The sequence below is a fragment of the Chaetodon trifascialis genome, chromosome 7, assembly GCF_039877785.1.
Source record: "Chaetodon trifascialis isolate fChaTrf1 chromosome 7, fChaTrf1.hap1, whole genome shotgun sequence".
NCBI lineage: Eukaryota > Metazoa > Chordata > Actinopteri > Chaetodontiformes > Chaetodontidae > Chaetodon > Chaetodon trifascialis.
In genome coordinates this window covers 31,018,934-31,036,433 of record NC_092062.1, presented here as the reverse complement: position 1 = coordinate 31,036,433, position 17,500 = coordinate 31,018,934, and the positions used below count along the sequence as shown (strand labels likewise).

Sequence of the window (17,500 nt, the reverse complement as noted above, 5' to 3'; positions counted from 1 at the left end):
AGTACCAATGAGTTCCTGCAGGGTGGGGACTGAGCCGAGGTCCTTCAGCAGCAGTCTGAGAGGGTCAGAGGGGTCCGGACACAAAACCTCCTGCTGCTCCAACAGCAACTACACACACACACACACACACACACACACACACACACACACACACACACACACACACACACACACACACACACACACACACACACACACACACACACACACACACACACACACACACACACAGAGTGAGAATGCAGCTGCAGACAGGGTGTTTCCTGTGTGACCCTGGTTCAGGTCCAGGACCTGGTCCAGGTCCCGGTCCAGGTGCACAGTCTCCGTACAGACCTTGTGTGTGTTGAGCAGCTCGCTGACGGAGATGTAGATGACAGGTTTGTTGACGATGAGCAGCTCGGAGTATTCGTCCATGTTGAATCTGTCCTCTGGCACAGGGACGTCACAAACACACATCAGGAACTTCCTGTGAGACACAAACAACATCAACCTCATCAAAGTAGTCCAGTCCAGTCCAGTCCAGTCCAGTCCAGACGAGGAGAGGAGAGGAGAGGAGAGGAGAGGAGAGGAGAGGAGAGAGGAGCTTCAATAAACCCATGTATGGACATCCAGACCTCAGAGGTTAAAGGTCACATTCAGGCCCTGACCTGAACTTGTTGTGCGTCTGGCTGATGTACTGGTTCAGAGCCCTGACGTGGTATCCGTCTCCATGGAAGTGCTTGTTGGCGGCGGCGTGCTGCAGCATGCGGGCGATGGAGCCCAGGATGTGACGCTGCTCCGGCTGCAGGGTGGAGCCGGCGGACCGGTCCACCACGTCGAAACCGTCTGGAGCCACGACGGCTGGGTTCATGTAGCGATAGTAGACCAGGTTACCGACAATCTGAGGGAGGAAAGGTGACACGAGGAGGTGACTCACGTCCTTAACGTAGCGTAATACACCAGATAAGTCAACCAAAAGAGTAGATTTCATTAAGTTTTACAGTGAAATGGAACGACTTTTCCTCTGCGCCTCCATCAGTCAGATCTGAGAGGCTCCTCACAGACTGACCCCTCCATCAGCACCACCCATCGTGTCCATTTGAGCTGTTTATGTGCTGTTTTCTGTGCGCGTCGGTTAAATGTCTCCACTAGAAACAGTGGCAACAGCAAACGTTTCACTTATTCAGCCGCACACTGAAATTTCTCCTGTGAATTGCTCGACTAGTGTTCATGCTATCAGCAGCGCAGCGTTTCAGGTGAACTACAGTGCTTCGTTTCTGAAGACGCAGCAACAAAAAGTCTCGATCGGATCCCTCAGATGAGTGTAAAGAGCTGTGATCCACATACACACTGAGCGAAACGTGCTAGGGCGCCCTCCAGTGGACAAACGCAACACAGGCGGTTTCTAAATGAGCTCAGACATTTGTTTGACATGGACTGATCAATCATTGATCAGCTGACATTCTGATACATACTTTGAACGTCTCCATCAGTGTGTTGAGTTACAGCAGATTAAATAATCAATAAAATCGAACACGTTCAGGCAACTTTCAAGATGTTTCAACAGACGGCAGAATTATTTCACAGGCTTCCAGTTATTCTGTTGTACCCTGAGCAAAGTTTAGTTAACAGTAAGGTGGTTTTGATACCAATATAAGCTAAGCTAAGCTAAGCTAAGCTAAGATAAGATGAGACTGCATTGATCCCTCAATGAGGAGACACGGTGGCACAAAGGGGTCGAGGTAAAAAGGAGGACACGTCCGCAGACGCATTTCTTCGTTTGTCAGATCCTTTTTTCCAAAACGACTTCAAGTGACTGAATTTAACTCAGCAGGAAAAAAGAGAGACAGCTCAAAGCACGCTGGACGGCCGTGAAACACGAGTAAAGACAGACGGAGGCCCTGTTTGAGTCCTGGAGGTTACCTTGTAGACCTCGTCCTCGCTGGTTTCAGGGAACTTGGCCTTCAGAGCGTCTCTGAGCACCTTCGCTGTGTAACGTAATCCATATCTACAACAAACACACGAGCACAGCATGAATGTGGTGTTTGAGGTGAGCAGGTGGAGGCCTACAGTAGTTTGTGGAGGCTGGAGGTGAGCAGGTGGAGGCCTACGGTAGTTTGTGGAGGTTGGAGGTGATGGCTTTGAGCACTCGGTCTGTCAGGTTCTTCAGGTTTATGATGGCGATGTCGATGCGTCTCTGGACTTCGGGGTGACTCAGAGCGTCTGCGGCTGAAACCTCGTACGGCAGAGAGCTGCAGGGACACAAACATGGCAGACGTACGTATGCAGAGCTGACCTGCTGTAGTTCACCTGCTTTCAGCGTCACGGCAGTTATTTGCCGTGTGCTCCTGACACCGTCGTGACCTGGCTGCCTGAACAGCTTGGTCACATCCAGGCCGGACGTTACAGTACGTACGACTATGGCACCAAACAAACTATTTGAAATGGAAAATGATGGAGGAAACGCCTCCGTATGGATTATTCACGCTGTGCAGCTGAATCAGTTCGCGTCCGTTCAGACCTCTTTTGTCCCGTCTGGGTCTCGGCCTGGTTGATCCAGGTCTTGTACACGTCCACCGGATCGGTCCTGATGCTGAGAGTTCGGTCCAGCAGGACGTCCTGCAGAGCCGGACCCAGAGACTCGCGCAGGGCGTTCTGACCACGAGCATGACGGTAAAAGTTGACCAGCATCTTGACGACAGTGGGGTTACCTGTGACCACGTCCTGAGGCTGCTCCACCTTCAGTCTGACATCATCACACAGACAGGTACATGTTACTGATTACACCACAGTGATGAATCACATATTGTCTATTGGTTCATTCGTCAATCAACAAAGTATTCTGCAGTTTCTGGAAATCAGTTCTATCAGTTCTGCTGCGTCGACGACATCAGATGTTTGTGCTGTGTGACATCACTGAGGGTCCTCACAAGTACAGAAATACACACCAAGCCAAGTACAACTATAACTACACATGTGCGTGCTACACAGTATGTACACACAGTACATATATATACACAGTATTTATCACCTGATCTCGTATCGTAGCGCCTCTGTGAACAGCTGCAGGAGCAGGAAGGCCTCCCTGCGGTCGGAGCCGTAGTTAAACAGACTGAACACCAACATTTCCATGAAGGAGGTGGAGCGACTCTGAGGCATCAAGAAGATCAGCTGAGCCAAGTACAGAGGCTGAGTCTGAAACAACCAGAGTCCAGGTTTGATGTCTCTCATTCAGTACTTCAGGCACAAATGTGGACTGCTGGTCTGACCATCAGTGCAGGTTCAGGTTCAGGTTCAGCTGCTGCTGGTCTGACCATCAGTGCAGGTTCAGGTTCAGGTTCAGCTGCTGCTGGTCTGACCATCAGCGCAGGTTCAGGTTCAGCGTTTTGGCTCAAGGACATTTCGAGGAGCCGGGATCGAATCACCAAACCGCTGATCCACAGTTTATAAATCACAATCAATTTGAAAATTAACCATAAATGGTGAATTAAAATCTTAAAGAACTTTGTTTTCCAAACAAAACAACAGAAAAATCTAACGTTAGTAAAAGTGTTGGTAAATTATACAAACAGTGGAAGCCAGGACAGACAGATGGGACAAAAGCAGTTGGTAAGAAGCCATTGAGGACGAAGAGGAGTAAGAAGGAAGTCGTTCAGGATGAAGACGAGTAAGAAGGAAGTCGTTTCGGGACGAAGAGGGTGGATGTTGAACGTATTGAACCTGCGTAAATATCTACATGTATGTTCTGGATTCAGGCAAAGCGTTCGAACGTTGCGCTCACCTGCAGCAGGTAGAACAGGTGCTGGTAGGCCTCCAGTCTCCCTCTGCGCTCTCTGCTGAGAGCCTTTAGTCCTTTACTCCTCCCCACGTCCATCATGTCTGACAGCTGCTCCTTGTTCTTCTTCGTCAGTTTCTTACAGTGACAAACGACTTCCTGTTCAGACAGAGACGGGATCCTGATCAGGTCTACGTCCTCTGTGCAGGGGATCAGGTTTTTCTCAGCGGGTTTAGGGAATCAGGTTTTGGTAATCAGATGAGTTGTTCGTAATTTTCAGACCACCTGGTTTTTGGACTGAACCTTTGTCCCTACGTGTGGCGTGGAGGGACAGCGGGGTCTCCTCTGTACCTGCAGCGTGGCTCTGTTTCGGACCAGCAGGCCGATCTTCAGGTCCATCAGGTCCAGGTCTGCCTCCAGCTGTCTGTTGAAGCGGATCGTCCTCACCACCTCCTCCCTCTGACGCAGCAGCTCCGCCTCCTCTCTGATGTCACTGTCGCCTAAGTCGAGCAGGTGAACGAACTTCCTGACCACAGACAGGGGGGGTGTGGCCGAGTGCACTGAGACAGGTGAGGGGAGGGGCTTAATATGATTGACAGTACCTGATTATTCACACCTCTGTAGTCCAAAAACATCATGACATCATTTTAAAACAAGCTATCGAGTTATTTGATAATGTCGCCGATTGTGATGATCCAATCAAAGGTGGCGCCTCGTAAATTTTCCACACTTCAGCTTCCGGAGGAGAGGGGCGGCAAGGCCCTCCATCTTTAAGGGATTACTATCTGGCTGCCCAGTTGAGATCTCTAGTATATTGGCGTAACCCTTCTTATGTTGCTAAATGGAAAACTCTAGAATTACCTTTAACAGATACTCCAATACAATCTCTGCTCAGGTGTGCAGGAATGGAGGAAAAAATATTACAGACAGAAAACCAATGGGTTAACTGTTTGAAGGCATGGAGTGAGGCGGTCAAAAAATCTAAATTCAAAAACAGGCAGGATTACTTAGATGGCCAGCATATGATCCTGAATTTACACCAGCATTGCAAGATCACAGATACAAACAATGGATCTATTACGGCATTACTGCTGTATGTAAAACTGAGAAAAAGTGGGAGCTTAACAGCTTTAACAATTTATGTCAAATGTATGGGTTGGGAGGGCAGGACTTTTTCAGGTATTTACAGTTTCGTGATTATTTTAATGAAAAACTGAAACCCAGCAGAGCCATCAGCGTTAATTCATATATTTATGGACGCATACAACTCTGGGAACATTAAAGGACTATAAGCAAGTTATATCAAGGCATCATTTCATTGAATAAAGACAATACAGACTATGTGAGACACCGATGGGAAAAGGAGTTGAACATTGTGATAACAGAGGACATGTGGCTGAAAACCTGGGAAACTCAGTCATCTGCCACTAACTCCTGGACCTGGAGGGACTTTGGTTGGAAAAGCTTAATCCGCTTTTTTATAACCCCCAAGCAGAAGTCTAAACAAACCGGCAGACAACTGGCCTGCTGGAGAGACTGCAGAGAGGTCTTTGCAGCCCAGGCCCATATTTTCTGCTCTTGCCCTCCCATCCAGTCTTTCTGGAAGGAAGTGGCAAAAATGATATCAAAGGTTCTGCGTTTCAATATCCATGTGTCCTTTCCCCTCCTTCTTCTTGGAAATGTTCCTGATGGACCATTAAGTAAAGCTGATAAGTGTCTTTTCAAGGTCTTGCTGGTAGCAAGTAAAATTGTTGGTTCTCTGTAGATAAAGAGCTTGGTCTGTACCAGCTCTATATGGAAAGTGTCCTGAGACAACTTCTGTTGTGATTTGTCGCTATACAAATAAAATTGAATTGAATTGAATTAAAAAGGCCATCACAAAATATTGGCTCCAGAAAAATGCCCCGACTAGAGAAACTTTTATTAACATTGTAAAACAACTGTGACCTACTCAATCGGACTCCAGAAAGATCTGGGTGGGAAGAGAGGAGAGGAGGGGAGTGAGAGTGTTTATATGTGTTGTGTATGTATATATATGTATGTGTATATATGAAATTTTGTCTTTTGGATATACTGATCACCCCTGGACCCTGAATGTGTAGTTCTTTCAAAGTTCTGTATTTGTTTTCTTAAAAAAGATGAAAATTGTCTGTAAATAAAGAGTTAAAAAAAAGGTGGCGCCTCGTTAGCGTTCTCTCAGCGGTAAGCTTACCCAGCATCCTGTACTCGTCTCGAGCCCTGTTGGCTCTAAAGAAGGCCTGGATCTTTATGACAGCGCCCACCTGTGGAGACAGAGGATCCTGGTTTATGAGTGGCTGGCAGGCGTCTGTTAGGTCTATGGTCCCTGGAGTTAAAGGCAGTTAGTTGTTCAGACTGATACCCGTCTCATGCTCGTACAGTAAGAACGAGGCGACAGCCAGCAGAGTGTTAGCTTAGTTTAGCATAGGTTAGCTTAGCTTAGCATACGCACTGTAAACAGAGCCAAACGGCTAGCCTGGCTTCTCGTTCATGGAGCCCGTATATTGAATTTTTGTAAGGTTCGATTCTAATATGATTTGGCATACATAGTTTTAACATGGTTTACCTCTTCAGGCCTCTAAAAATGGGACACAGAATAACTAACATATCCTGGCGTGTGTTCAGGGGTAACGAAGGCCTGGAAGTCAGAAAACGTCTTGAATTCTATTTAACTTCAGACTCGTCCTGAACACAGAGCCGATATCCAGAAAACAAGTTTTCACACCTGCTGAAATGTTGTTTCCCCTACCATTATATTAGGGGGGCCCACTGCCCTCCCAATGGCACCCCCTGCCCCCCCTCGAAGGTCAAGTAAATTCTATTTCATTTTATTTTCTATGTAGGATCCCAGCAGAAGTCATTTGAGGGTCTCTTTCCTCAGAGCAGGTCAACACTTTGTGCTTCATTAAACAAACTGAACAGCAGAAACGTCGTTTCTGTCTCTACGTGGTCGCCTTGTCCTCTGCTCTCTGTATCACACAGGTGAGCACACAGGTGAGCACACTCCCACCAGCGAACAGGAAGTCAGGTCGACCCCTTGAAGCGGACAGAAATATGTAGATATTTTAACGCTCCCAGGACGTGAAGATGGCGACACTCGCTCTCCTGCTGCAGGTCAAAGTGCAAAGAAGAGCCCAAGTGCTGCACGCCCCGGCCCCGGCCCCGGCCCCGGCCCCGGCCCCGGCCCCGGCCCCGGCCCCGGCCCCCGACCCCGGCCCCGACCCCGACCCCGGCCCCGACCCCCGGCCCCCAAAGCTGAGGGGAAACACTGTGTTTGTTAACAGAGCTCAGTGAAACTCTGCTCAGAGACATTTTAACATCGACAGAAATGAGGACAGAGGCGTGAGGAAGACTCACGTGACGTCTGAAGAAACTCAGGCGAGCTCGATATTTTCTCCTCGCCAACCACATCTTCACCAACGACTGGATCTGTTAACACAGACACAAACACTGATGAAAGAAACGATCTAAACGGATCCACACTTTATCATTCCAACCCAAGCTGTTTCCACCTGATGGAACGTGTGATGAACTCATTGAGGGATAATGTTCACGTTGGCCATTTTCATCCTTCAACAATGAGCTTCCTGATTTTTTTCAGCCTTAAAAACAGAGAAGTCTTCTTTGTGAAGTTCATACCTTCACTCGGAGCGAATGGTGCATTCATCACCATAACAAAGTCAGCTTTATGTCCAGATGGATGGACTTGGTGTTTCAGCTCAGACCTTCAAGACTTCAGACAAATAAAAACTTTACTGTAGTTTGAGTCACGGCGAGCCAGTCGTTACCTTGACGACCGCTCTCCAGTTGGTGTAGAGGAACTGCAGCCGACGCCTGTACGCCCTCTGCTGGACAAATCTTCTCCAATGAGACTGAAATCCAGACAAACAGAACAATAAGGATCCCGTATGAAGGACATAACATCAAGCAGCTGCCTTCACAAACATCACTGATGTCAACAAGCAAACATCCTCAGTGAACATGAAAAACTTTCTGACTGTGTGTTCACACTGCAGCGATTTCTTTTATTTCTGCTTCAGTGACGCTGACGGCCGGAGGGAGCGGCAAAGAGTCCAGGCTGGACTGGAATCCAGACCGCTTCGTTAAGGACTCGGCCTTCAGATGGAGTCTAGCAGGTGAGCTAACGGGCGCTCCGTACACAAAGTGAACATTAGAGGGAGCAACACAAAGTCAACAGACTTCACCCAAATAAACACTGAGACGTTTCAGCTCCCGTGAGCAATGTGCCTGAGTCTTTATGAACATATGTCCTCAAGAGTCCATGAAAGTCCTAAATGAGAGGACAGGGGAGACACGAGAGGAATGAACAGACCTGACAGTAAACTGAGTTCGTGGTGAGGTGTACTGCATTAGCACGCTTAGAGCTAACGCTTGTTTGGTTCACTGAACGGAACGTGAAAATGAAGACAAAACGATCCTAGCATGGCTTTCTGTCCCAACATTGAAATGTGCAGTGATACTCTCATCGAACGCCTTTGTCTCACAGTGTGGTCTTCTGTCTCTGACCTCCATCACTCCTCACACTCAGTCCTGATGAGAGCGGCCTCAGCTGGTTTCTCTTTGTGTCATACCACTGCCTCTACTACTACTAATAATAATCTTTATTTGTTTGGCACCTTTCATACAAGAATTGCAGCTCAAAGTGATTTTCACACGCAGCGAACGCTTCACATAAAAAAGACGGAATGGACATAAAGACAGGCATCGACATTTACTGTCAATACGACGGGGAATAAAACCCACTTCATAATAATAATAAAAACAAGGTCAAACTACGGATGAAAATGGAAGCATCAAAGGTCTCCCAACTCTCGTTATTCCTTTAACACAGTCAGCAGTTTGAGATGTAACAGGTGAGAAGCAACAGGTGAGTACTTCGCCTCACATGCCCAGAAAAAACTCGCCTGTCCCGGTTCTGTGGGGTTAAAGCACACCACAGTCCAAAAACCTAAACCTCCCTGACTCCTCTTCATCAGATTTATTTGTGTGTGTTCAAAGCCATCGACGGTCTTACCTGGACAAACCTGCTGTATATCACCTGTTTGAACTTGATGAAGGCTCCAGTTGATGAGGAGGTGAAGATTCCTTAGAATTCATTGTTAAAATCATCGACTCCAAACCTGTTCTGCTGTAACTGTCAGCCGAGCTCTCACCTGGATGACGACGACAGCAGGTGTCTGAGAGATCAGGTAACGTCGACGAGCCTCCAGCCTCTGTCTAATGAGGAACCCTCGGCTGACAGCCTGCAGACGAACGACGAGGGCTTCGCTGCTCCGCCACAGAAGGCTGCGAGTGTACGAGCCTGAAACACTGCTGACAACTTCCTGCAGGCGAGACATCACACACCACATCACTGTTGCTGAGCAATCACAGGCAGGGGGACAAATGTCTCAATTCTTCCTCTGAATTTGTATATTTGAGACGCAGACATGAGGATCTGTCTGTCCTCTGGCCCTCAGGTGAGTCTCACCTGTATCTGGTGTCGGTCAAGGAACGCGATGTTGTGTATGAAGCCGTTGGGTTTCTCCCAGCTGCCCTCCAGTTTGTTCAGGTGGAAGTAGTAGAACGAGCCGTCATCCAGCCGGACTCGAACCCACGGACTCCTGTTGTCGCCTGAACATGTGCACAGAGACTGGTCATGACCATTAGACATGATTGGCTAAAGCTCTGACACAAGTCGCTCACACTGTGAACTCGTCATTTTAAAGTCTACATGGAGTCAGACTCCACGCATGCCCTCTGAAAACAGACAGAGCAGAGGACGGAGCGGACGGTCTGAGGTGGACGGGGAGGACGGAGCGGACAGTCTGAGGCGGACGGAGTGGACGGTCTGAGGTGGACGGTCTGAGGCGGACGGAGCGGACGGTCTGAGGCAGAGAGAGTGGACAGTCTGAGGCGGACGGAACAGACGGTCTGAGGCGGACGGAGCGGACGGTCTGAGGCGGACGGTCTGAGGCAGAGAGAGTGGACAGTCTGAGGCGGACGGAGCGGACGGTCTGAGGTGGACGGTCTGAGGCGGACGGAGCGGACGGTCTGAGGTGGACGATCTGAGGTGGACGGGGAGGACGGAGCAGACGGTCTGAGGTGGACGGGGAGGACGGAGCGGACAGTCTGAGGCGGACGGTCTGAGGCGGACGGAGCGGACGGTCTGAGGCGGACGGTCTGAGGCAGAGAGAGTGGACAGTCTGAGGCGGACGGAGTGGACAGTCTGAGGTGGACGGTCTGAGGCGGACGGTCTGAGGTGGACGGAGCGGACAGTCTGAGGCGGACGGAGTGGACAGTCTGAGGCGGACGGTCTGAGGTGGACGGAGCGGACAGTCTGAGGCGGACGGAGCGGACAGTCTGAGGCGGACGGTCTGAGGTGGACGGAGTGGACAGTCTGAGGCGGACGGAGCGGACAGTCTGAGGTGGACGGAGCGGACGGTCTGAGGCGGACGGTCTGAGGCAGAGAGAGTGGACAGTCTGAGGCGGACGGAGTGGACAGTCTGAGGTGGACGGTCTGAGGCGGATGGAGCGGACGGTCCGAGGTGGACGGTTTGAGGTGGACAGAGAGGACAGAGCGGATGGTCTGAGGCAGACGGTGTGAGGTGGACGGAGCGGACAGTGTGAGGTGGACGCTCTGAGGTGGACGGAGTGGACGGAGTGGACACTCTGCCGGCCAGGCCAGGTATCTCTGCTGGCATTTAAGATGCTAAACTGAGTCAGTCTGTCGTTTGAGTTCACTTTTTTCTTTTTCATTAGTTTTGATCATTTAGTTCGTGTTTGTTTGTTGTACCTCAAACCCACACAAAGGATGCCAGTATAGGTACACTAACCCCCTGCACACTGAACAACACACACAATAAAACACACACTCAAATCAATCACATGCCAAACCATATATTGAAAAGAACAGCGCAGTCCGTCGTACCTGCGCGCATCCTGTCTGCGATCAGACTGTAGAGCGCTCTCTGATAACCTGCAGCACAGCTGGAAACCAGTCCCTGCAGCTGAAGTTCAGGTAGAGCGAGAACACGAAGAGTCTGACTCACACGGGTCTCCTTCACAGCCTGATTGACTGCTGCTACGGAGAGACACACTGAGGACACGCGCACACACACACACACACACACACACGCGCACACGCGCACACACACACACACACACACACACACACACACACACACACACACACACACACACATAACATCATCATCGTCGTCATCACTGATATTACTATTGTTACTACACAGTGATGTCACAGCAGGGGGCGGAGCTGGTCAGAGGACAGACGATGCTGAGTGGGATCAGTCTGGCTGGACGCTGCAGGCAGTAAGAGGAAGGAGGCTCCAGCTGTCATTGGTCAGACTGTCGTTATTCAGAGACCATCAATAAAATCCTTTGAGACATGAAGACACATTGCTGAAGCTTTGTCTTCTTGCAGATCTGAAAATGTCTTAAATGTTATGATAAATAGGCCTTAAAAGTCCTTAAATAGTCTACATTTGGATTGATGGGGTCTTAATTACAACATTAACACTCACTTTACTTTCACCCTCCAATAAGACTTAGTTCAAGTCCACATTTCTGATCGAACACAAACCCTGAAACTGCCCTCTGCTCTGGCCGAAGCGTTTAGCTCTGAGCACCAAGCCCTCAGTGAATAAGACAAAGCTCACCTCGATTCTAGCTTCTAACTCTGCCCACAGAGAGCAGGTCTACATGTACTCTCTGAACCTCTCAGTGCCTCCACAGACAGCTGGACTTATCTGTGGTTTCAAACGTCTTCTGGAACCGTTCCATGACCTGGATGAACGAGAACCTTCACAGACGTACTCTTTGACAGAGACCTGATCCGCCACTGCAGATGTTACCTGGAGCAGAGTAAAGGTCAGACCGACCCCAGTATCAGAAGAAAAGACATGAAATGTGATTTTAAATGAGATTAGAATCCAGCCTGACGTCTTCAGGAGGTTAATAATGTCTGAGGTCACAGAGAGGTCACAGACAGAGGTCACACAGTGGTCACTGACAGAGGTCATTGACAGAGGTCACACAGAGGTCACAGACAGCGGTCACAGACAGAGGTCACACAGTGGTCACTGACAGAGGTCACAGACAGAAGTCACAGACAGAGGTCACACAGTGGTCACAGACAGAGGTCACTGACAGAGGTCACACAGTGGTTACAGACAGAGGTCACAGACAGAGGTCACACAGAGGTCACTGACAGAGGTCACATAGTGGTCACTGACAGAGGTCATTGACAGAGGTCACACAGTGGTCACAGACAGAGGTCACACAGTGGTCACTGACAGAGGTCACAGACAGAGGTCACACAGTGGTCACTGACAGAGGTCATTGACAGAGGTCACACAGAGGTCACAGACAGCGGTCACAGACAGAGGTCACACAGTGGTCACTGACAGAGGTCATTGACAGAGGTCACACAGAGGTCACAGACAGCGGTCACAGACAGCGGTCACAGACAGAGGTCACACAGTGGTCACTGACAGAGGTCATTGACAGAGGTCACATAGAGGTCACAGACAGCGGTCACAGACAGAGATCACACAGTGGTCACAGACAGAGGTCACTGACAGAGGTCACACAGCGGTCACAGACAGAGGTCACACAGTGGTCACAGACAGAGGTCACAGACAGAAGTCACAGACAGAGGTCACACAGTGGTCACAGACAGAGGTCACTGACAGAGGTCACACAGTGGTTACAGACAGAGGTCACAGACAGAGGTCACAGAGAGATGTCACAGAGCGGTCACAGACAGAGGTCACACAGAGGTCACAGACAGAGGTCACATAGTGGTCACTGACAGAGGTCATTGACAGAGGTCACACAGTGGTCACAGACAGAGGTCACAGACAGAGGTCACACAGTGGTCACTGACAGAGGTCACAGACAGAAGTCACAGACAGAGGTCACACAGTGGTCACAGACAGAGGTCATTGACAGAGGTCACACAGAGGTCACAGACAGCGGTCACAGACAGAGGTCACACAGTGGTCACTGACAGAGGTCATTGACAGAGGTCACACAGAGGTCACAGACAGCGGTCACAGACAGAGGTCACACAGTGGTCACTGACAGAGGTCACAGACAGAAGTCACAGACAGAGGTCACACAGTGGTCACAGACAGAGGTCACTGACAGAGGTCACACAGTGGTTACAGACAGAGGTCACACAGTGGTTACAGACAGAGGTCACACAGTGGTCACACAGAGCGGTCACAGACAGAGGTCACACAGAGGTCACTGACAGAGGTCACATAGTGGTCACTGACAGAGGTCATTGACAGAGGTCACACAGTGGTCACAGACAGAGGTCACACAGTGGTCACTGACAGAGGTCACAGACAGAGGTCACACAGTGGTCACTGACAGAGGTCATTGACAGAGGTCACACAGAGGTCACAGACAGCGGTCACAGACAGAGGTCACACAGTGGTCACTGACAGAGGTCATTGACAGAGGTCACACAGAGGTCACAGACAGCGGTCACAGACAGCGGTCACAGACAGCGGTCACACAGTGGTCACTGACAGAGGTCACTGACAGAGGTCACATAGAGGTCACAGACAGCGGTCACAGACAGAGATCACACAGTGGTCACAGACAGAGGTCACTGACAGAGGTCACACAGCGGTCACAGACAGAGGTCACACAGTGGTCACAGACAGAGGTCACAGACAGAAGTCACAGACAGAGGTCACACAGTGGTCACAGACAGAGGTCACTGACAGAGGTCACACAGTGGTTACAGACAGAGGTCACAGACAGAGGTCACAGAGAGATGTCACAGAGCGGTCACAGACAGAGGTCACACAGAGGTCACTGACAGAGGTCACATAGTGGTCACTGACAGAGGTCATTGACAGAGGTCACACAGTGGTCACAGACAGAGGTCACAGACAGAGGTCACACAGTGGTCACTGACAGAGGTCACAGACAGAAGTCACAGACAGAGGTCACACAGTGGTCACAGACAGAGGTCATTGACAGAGGTCACACAGAGGTCACAGACAGCGGTCACAGACAGAGGTCACACAGTGGTCACTGACAGAGGTCATTGACAGAGGTCACACAGAGGTCACAGACAGCGGTCACAGACAGAGGTCACACAGTGGTCACTGACAGAGGTCACAGACAGCGGTCACAGACAGCGGTCACAGACAGAGATCACACAGTGGTCACAGACAGAGGTCACACAGCGGTCACAGACAGAGGTCACACAGTGGTCACAGACAGAGGTCACAGACAGAAGTCACAGACAGAGGTCACACAGTGGTCACAGACAGAGGTCACAGACAGCGGTCACAGAGAGATCACACAGTGGTCACAGACAGAGGTCACTGACAGAGGTCACACAGCGGTCACAGACAGAGGTCACACAGTGGTCACAGACAGAGGTCACAGACAGAAGTCACAGACAGAGGTCACACAGTGGTCACAGACAGAGGTCACTGACAGAGGTCACACAGTGGTTACAGACAGAGGTCACAGACAGAGGTCACAGACAGAGGTCACAGAGCGGTCACAGACAGAGGTCACACAGAGGTCACTGACAGAGGTCACATAGTGGTCACTGACAGAGGTCATTGACAGAGGTCACACAGTGGTCACAGACAGAGGTCACACAGTGGTCACTGACAGAGGTCATTGACAGAGGTCACACAGAGGTCACAGACAGAGGTCACAGACAGAGGTCACACAGTGGTCACTGACAGAGGTCATTGACAGAGGTCACACAGTGGTCACAGACAGAGGTCACAGACAGAAGTCACAGACAGAGGTCACACAGTGGTCACAGACAGAGGTCACAGACAGAGGTCACACAGTGGTCACAGACAGAGGTCACAGACAGAAGTCACAGACAGAGGTCACACAGTGGTCACAGACAGAGGTCACAGACAGAGGTCACACAGAGCGGTCACAGACAGAGGTCACACAGAGGTCACTGACAGAGGTCACATAGTGGTCACTGACAGAGGTCATTGACAGAGGTCACACAGTGGTCACAGACAGAGGTCACACAGTGGTCACTGACAGAGGTCACAGACAGAGGTCACACAGTGGTCACTGACAGAGGTCATTGACAGAGGTCACACAGAGGTCACAGACAGCGGTCACAGACAGAGGTCACACAGTGGTCACTGACAGAGGTCATTGACAGAGGTCACACAGAGGTCACAGACAGTGGTCACTGACAGAGGTCACTGACAGAGGTCACAGACAGTGGTCACTGACAGAGGTCACACAGTGGTCACAGACAGCGGTCACAGACAGAGGTCACACAGTGGTCACTGACAGAGGTCATTGACAGAGGTCACACAGAGGTCACTGACAGCGGTCACAGACAGTGGTCACTGACAGAGGTCACTGACAGCGGTCACAGACAGAGGCCACACAGAGGTCACTGACAGCGGTCACAGACAGAGGTCACACAGTGGTCACAGACAGTGGTCACTGACAGAGGTCACTGACAGAGGTCACAGACAGAGGTCACTGACAGAGGTCACACAGTGGTCACAGACAGAGGTCACACAGAGGTCACTGACAGCGGTCACAGACAGTGGTCACTGACAGAGGTCACTGACAGCGGTCACAGACAGAGGCCACACAGAGGTCACTGACAGAGGTCACACACAGGTCACAGAGTGGAGAAGGTTTTGGTGAGTTTTATTTTGTTCCGGTCAGTTTGAATTAAGTCAGTGTTCAAATGTTAAATGGCTGTTTTTGTGAATGGAGTCTGGTGGCTTTGCTGAGAGCGACAGAACAGCTGATTCTGTTAAAACAAGAAGGATGCTCGTCCTTAACAGGAAGGTCCGTCTCTGCAGGATCCTCTCCAGCATGTTGTCTGATACTTTGAACAGCAATCTGAGCCATCAGTGGCCGAAACAGACAGTTTGAGTGAGCAAACACCTGCAGGGATTACACCGCAGAGCCATTTGACCGGTTCAAAAATGGTTGTTTCCATCACTCAGACACAACATTTGTGCGTCATTTTCACATTATGACCTAAGACACTTAGAGTAAAGGTCAGACTGACTCCAGTATCAGAAGAAAAGACATGAAATGTGATTTTAAATGAGATTAGAATCCAGCCTGACGTCTTCAGGAGGTTCATAATGTCTGTCGTAGGATTAACAGACACAAACACACTCGTCCAGAAACTCACAGACAAAACTAAAACTAAACAGATTTCTACTGTGGTCCTGAACCAGAGTTCAAAGCTGATGTAAAGTCAGAGGTCGAAGGTCACAGTTCTTTCAGCCCTGGAAATTCATTGCAAATTCATCATATTTAAACATTTGAACGCAATAAAGTCTCTGACTCACACTTCAGAGCTTTCTGACTGTCCTGATTGGCTCTCCTCACTGCATCCTGGATATCAGCCAACCACAGCTCAGCTCCTGGGTCTCTGCTCACCTGATTGGACAGGAGGAGGGCACGTGAATTTAGGTGCAAAATACAAAATACTTCTACTGACATGAATGGTGAACTGGAGTTGGTCGGTATCCAAATTTTGATATGGTCAAACTTTCCCCACATTTTCCCGGTACACGGTATTACCACGACTAATTCAAAATCCCTTTGCAGGGCAGCGTGACGTGCACGCAGTTCAGACGGTCAATGCTCACGCTAAGCAGCAACTGTCCTGACTTGTAGCAAACCAGAATGACGGAGAACTCAGTTAAAAGCCTCCACCAAGCATTGGCACACAAACGAAACTTAATTCATACCCCACGAAATATGTGCAATATGTGTAATTACATGTGCGTGCAACGAAAGCACGAAAACAGTGCACGTCAAAGGAACTGCATCTGCTGATTTCACCACTTCACGCAGACCTCAAAAGCTCGGTATCATATGAAAGCAGAGAGTCTGATGATGAAGATGTCTGCCTCCTCACTGTGCGATGGAAACTGGGCGAGCTAGCAGCCAAAGAGGAGCAGAAACACCTTTGCTGAGTCGTACAGTACGTCTTACCTTTGCTGTTTTGAGGTCAGAAGTTACATTCAGCCTGAAAACACGCTGCTAATGTCTCCTCCTGTGACTCTGCGTTAGTTTGACATCAATCACGAAGGTCCTGCCTGTTTACATAAAGAGGAGGGGGTTTCTAGAGTGGGGGGAGCGCTCTTCATGCCATAACCTATCTCTGGGTTACTTCCTGCTGGATCCTCATTGGTGCTTCTATGGTGAATGTGGGCGGGTCGCTGAGCTGTTGACCGGCGTAACCACAGTTAGTTTCAGCACTGCGTCTCACAGAGGACTCTGCTGAGCAGCCCCAAGTCTGATTTCACTCTTTTATTTGCATTTCGTCCTTTTATGAGAGCAAAGAACAACAGCAAGCAGAAAAAGGCTGAAAGTGTTTTCAACAGAGGAGTTTCTCCGTGTGTTTGGACGAGATGACGGTCCTCTGCTCAGGTGAGCGCCTGGACACACCTGTGTTAAAACACCTGTAAATCTGCTCAGGTTCATTTTGTAGCATGTACTTTTGCACAGTCACCTTTTTTCTGGGAAAAAATTCAACCAGGTACATTGAACGGAGTGGACTTCATTGTTGTTGTGACGATGCTACAGTCATGTTAGACCCTACAGACTTGTATGCGCAGCATTTTTTAATGACGCTAATGAAACTGATACCGCTGCTATTTTTAGATACCGCGGGATACCTTATTACCGGATTACCGCCAACCCTATGATGAA

General features: G+C 49.7%; 1 protein-coding gene across 1 annotated transcript in view; it reads right to left on the bottom strand.

Moving 5' to 3' along the window:
- The window catches only part of iqgap3 (IQ motif containing GTPase activating protein 3), a 38,219-nt gene that overhangs the window by 5,176 nt on the left and 15,543 nt on the right, over positions 1 to 17,500 (bottom strand). Inside the window, exons 16-31 of the mRNA XM_070965992.1 lie at positions 16,129 to 16,219; positions 10,704 to 10,871; positions 9,264 to 9,406; positions 8,947 to 9,117; positions 7,561 to 7,644; positions 7,130 to 7,201; positions 5,967 to 6,036; positions 4,106 to 4,314; positions 3,761 to 3,913; positions 3,011 to 3,174; positions 2,501 to 2,725; positions 2,091 to 2,231; positions 1,903 to 1,987; positions 648 to 880; positions 334 to 466; positions 6 to 108 (exon numbers count right to left, since the gene is read on the bottom strand). Of these exons, the coding sequence (XP_070822093.1) occupies positions 6 to 108; positions 334 to 466; positions 648 to 880; positions 1,903 to 1,987; positions 2,091 to 2,231; positions 2,501 to 2,725; positions 3,011 to 3,174; positions 3,761 to 3,913; positions 4,106 to 4,314; positions 5,967 to 6,036; positions 7,130 to 7,201; positions 7,561 to 7,644; positions 8,947 to 9,117; positions 9,264 to 9,406; positions 10,704 to 10,871; positions 16,129 to 16,219 (2,245 nt within the window). The remainder of the gene's footprint in view (positions 1 to 5; positions 109 to 333; positions 467 to 647; positions 881 to 1,902; positions 1,988 to 2,090; positions 2,232 to 2,500; positions 2,726 to 3,010; positions 3,175 to 3,760; positions 3,914 to 4,105; positions 4,315 to 5,966; positions 6,037 to 7,129; positions 7,202 to 7,560; positions 7,645 to 8,946; positions 9,118 to 9,263; positions 9,407 to 10,703; positions 10,872 to 16,128; positions 16,220 to 17,500) is intronic.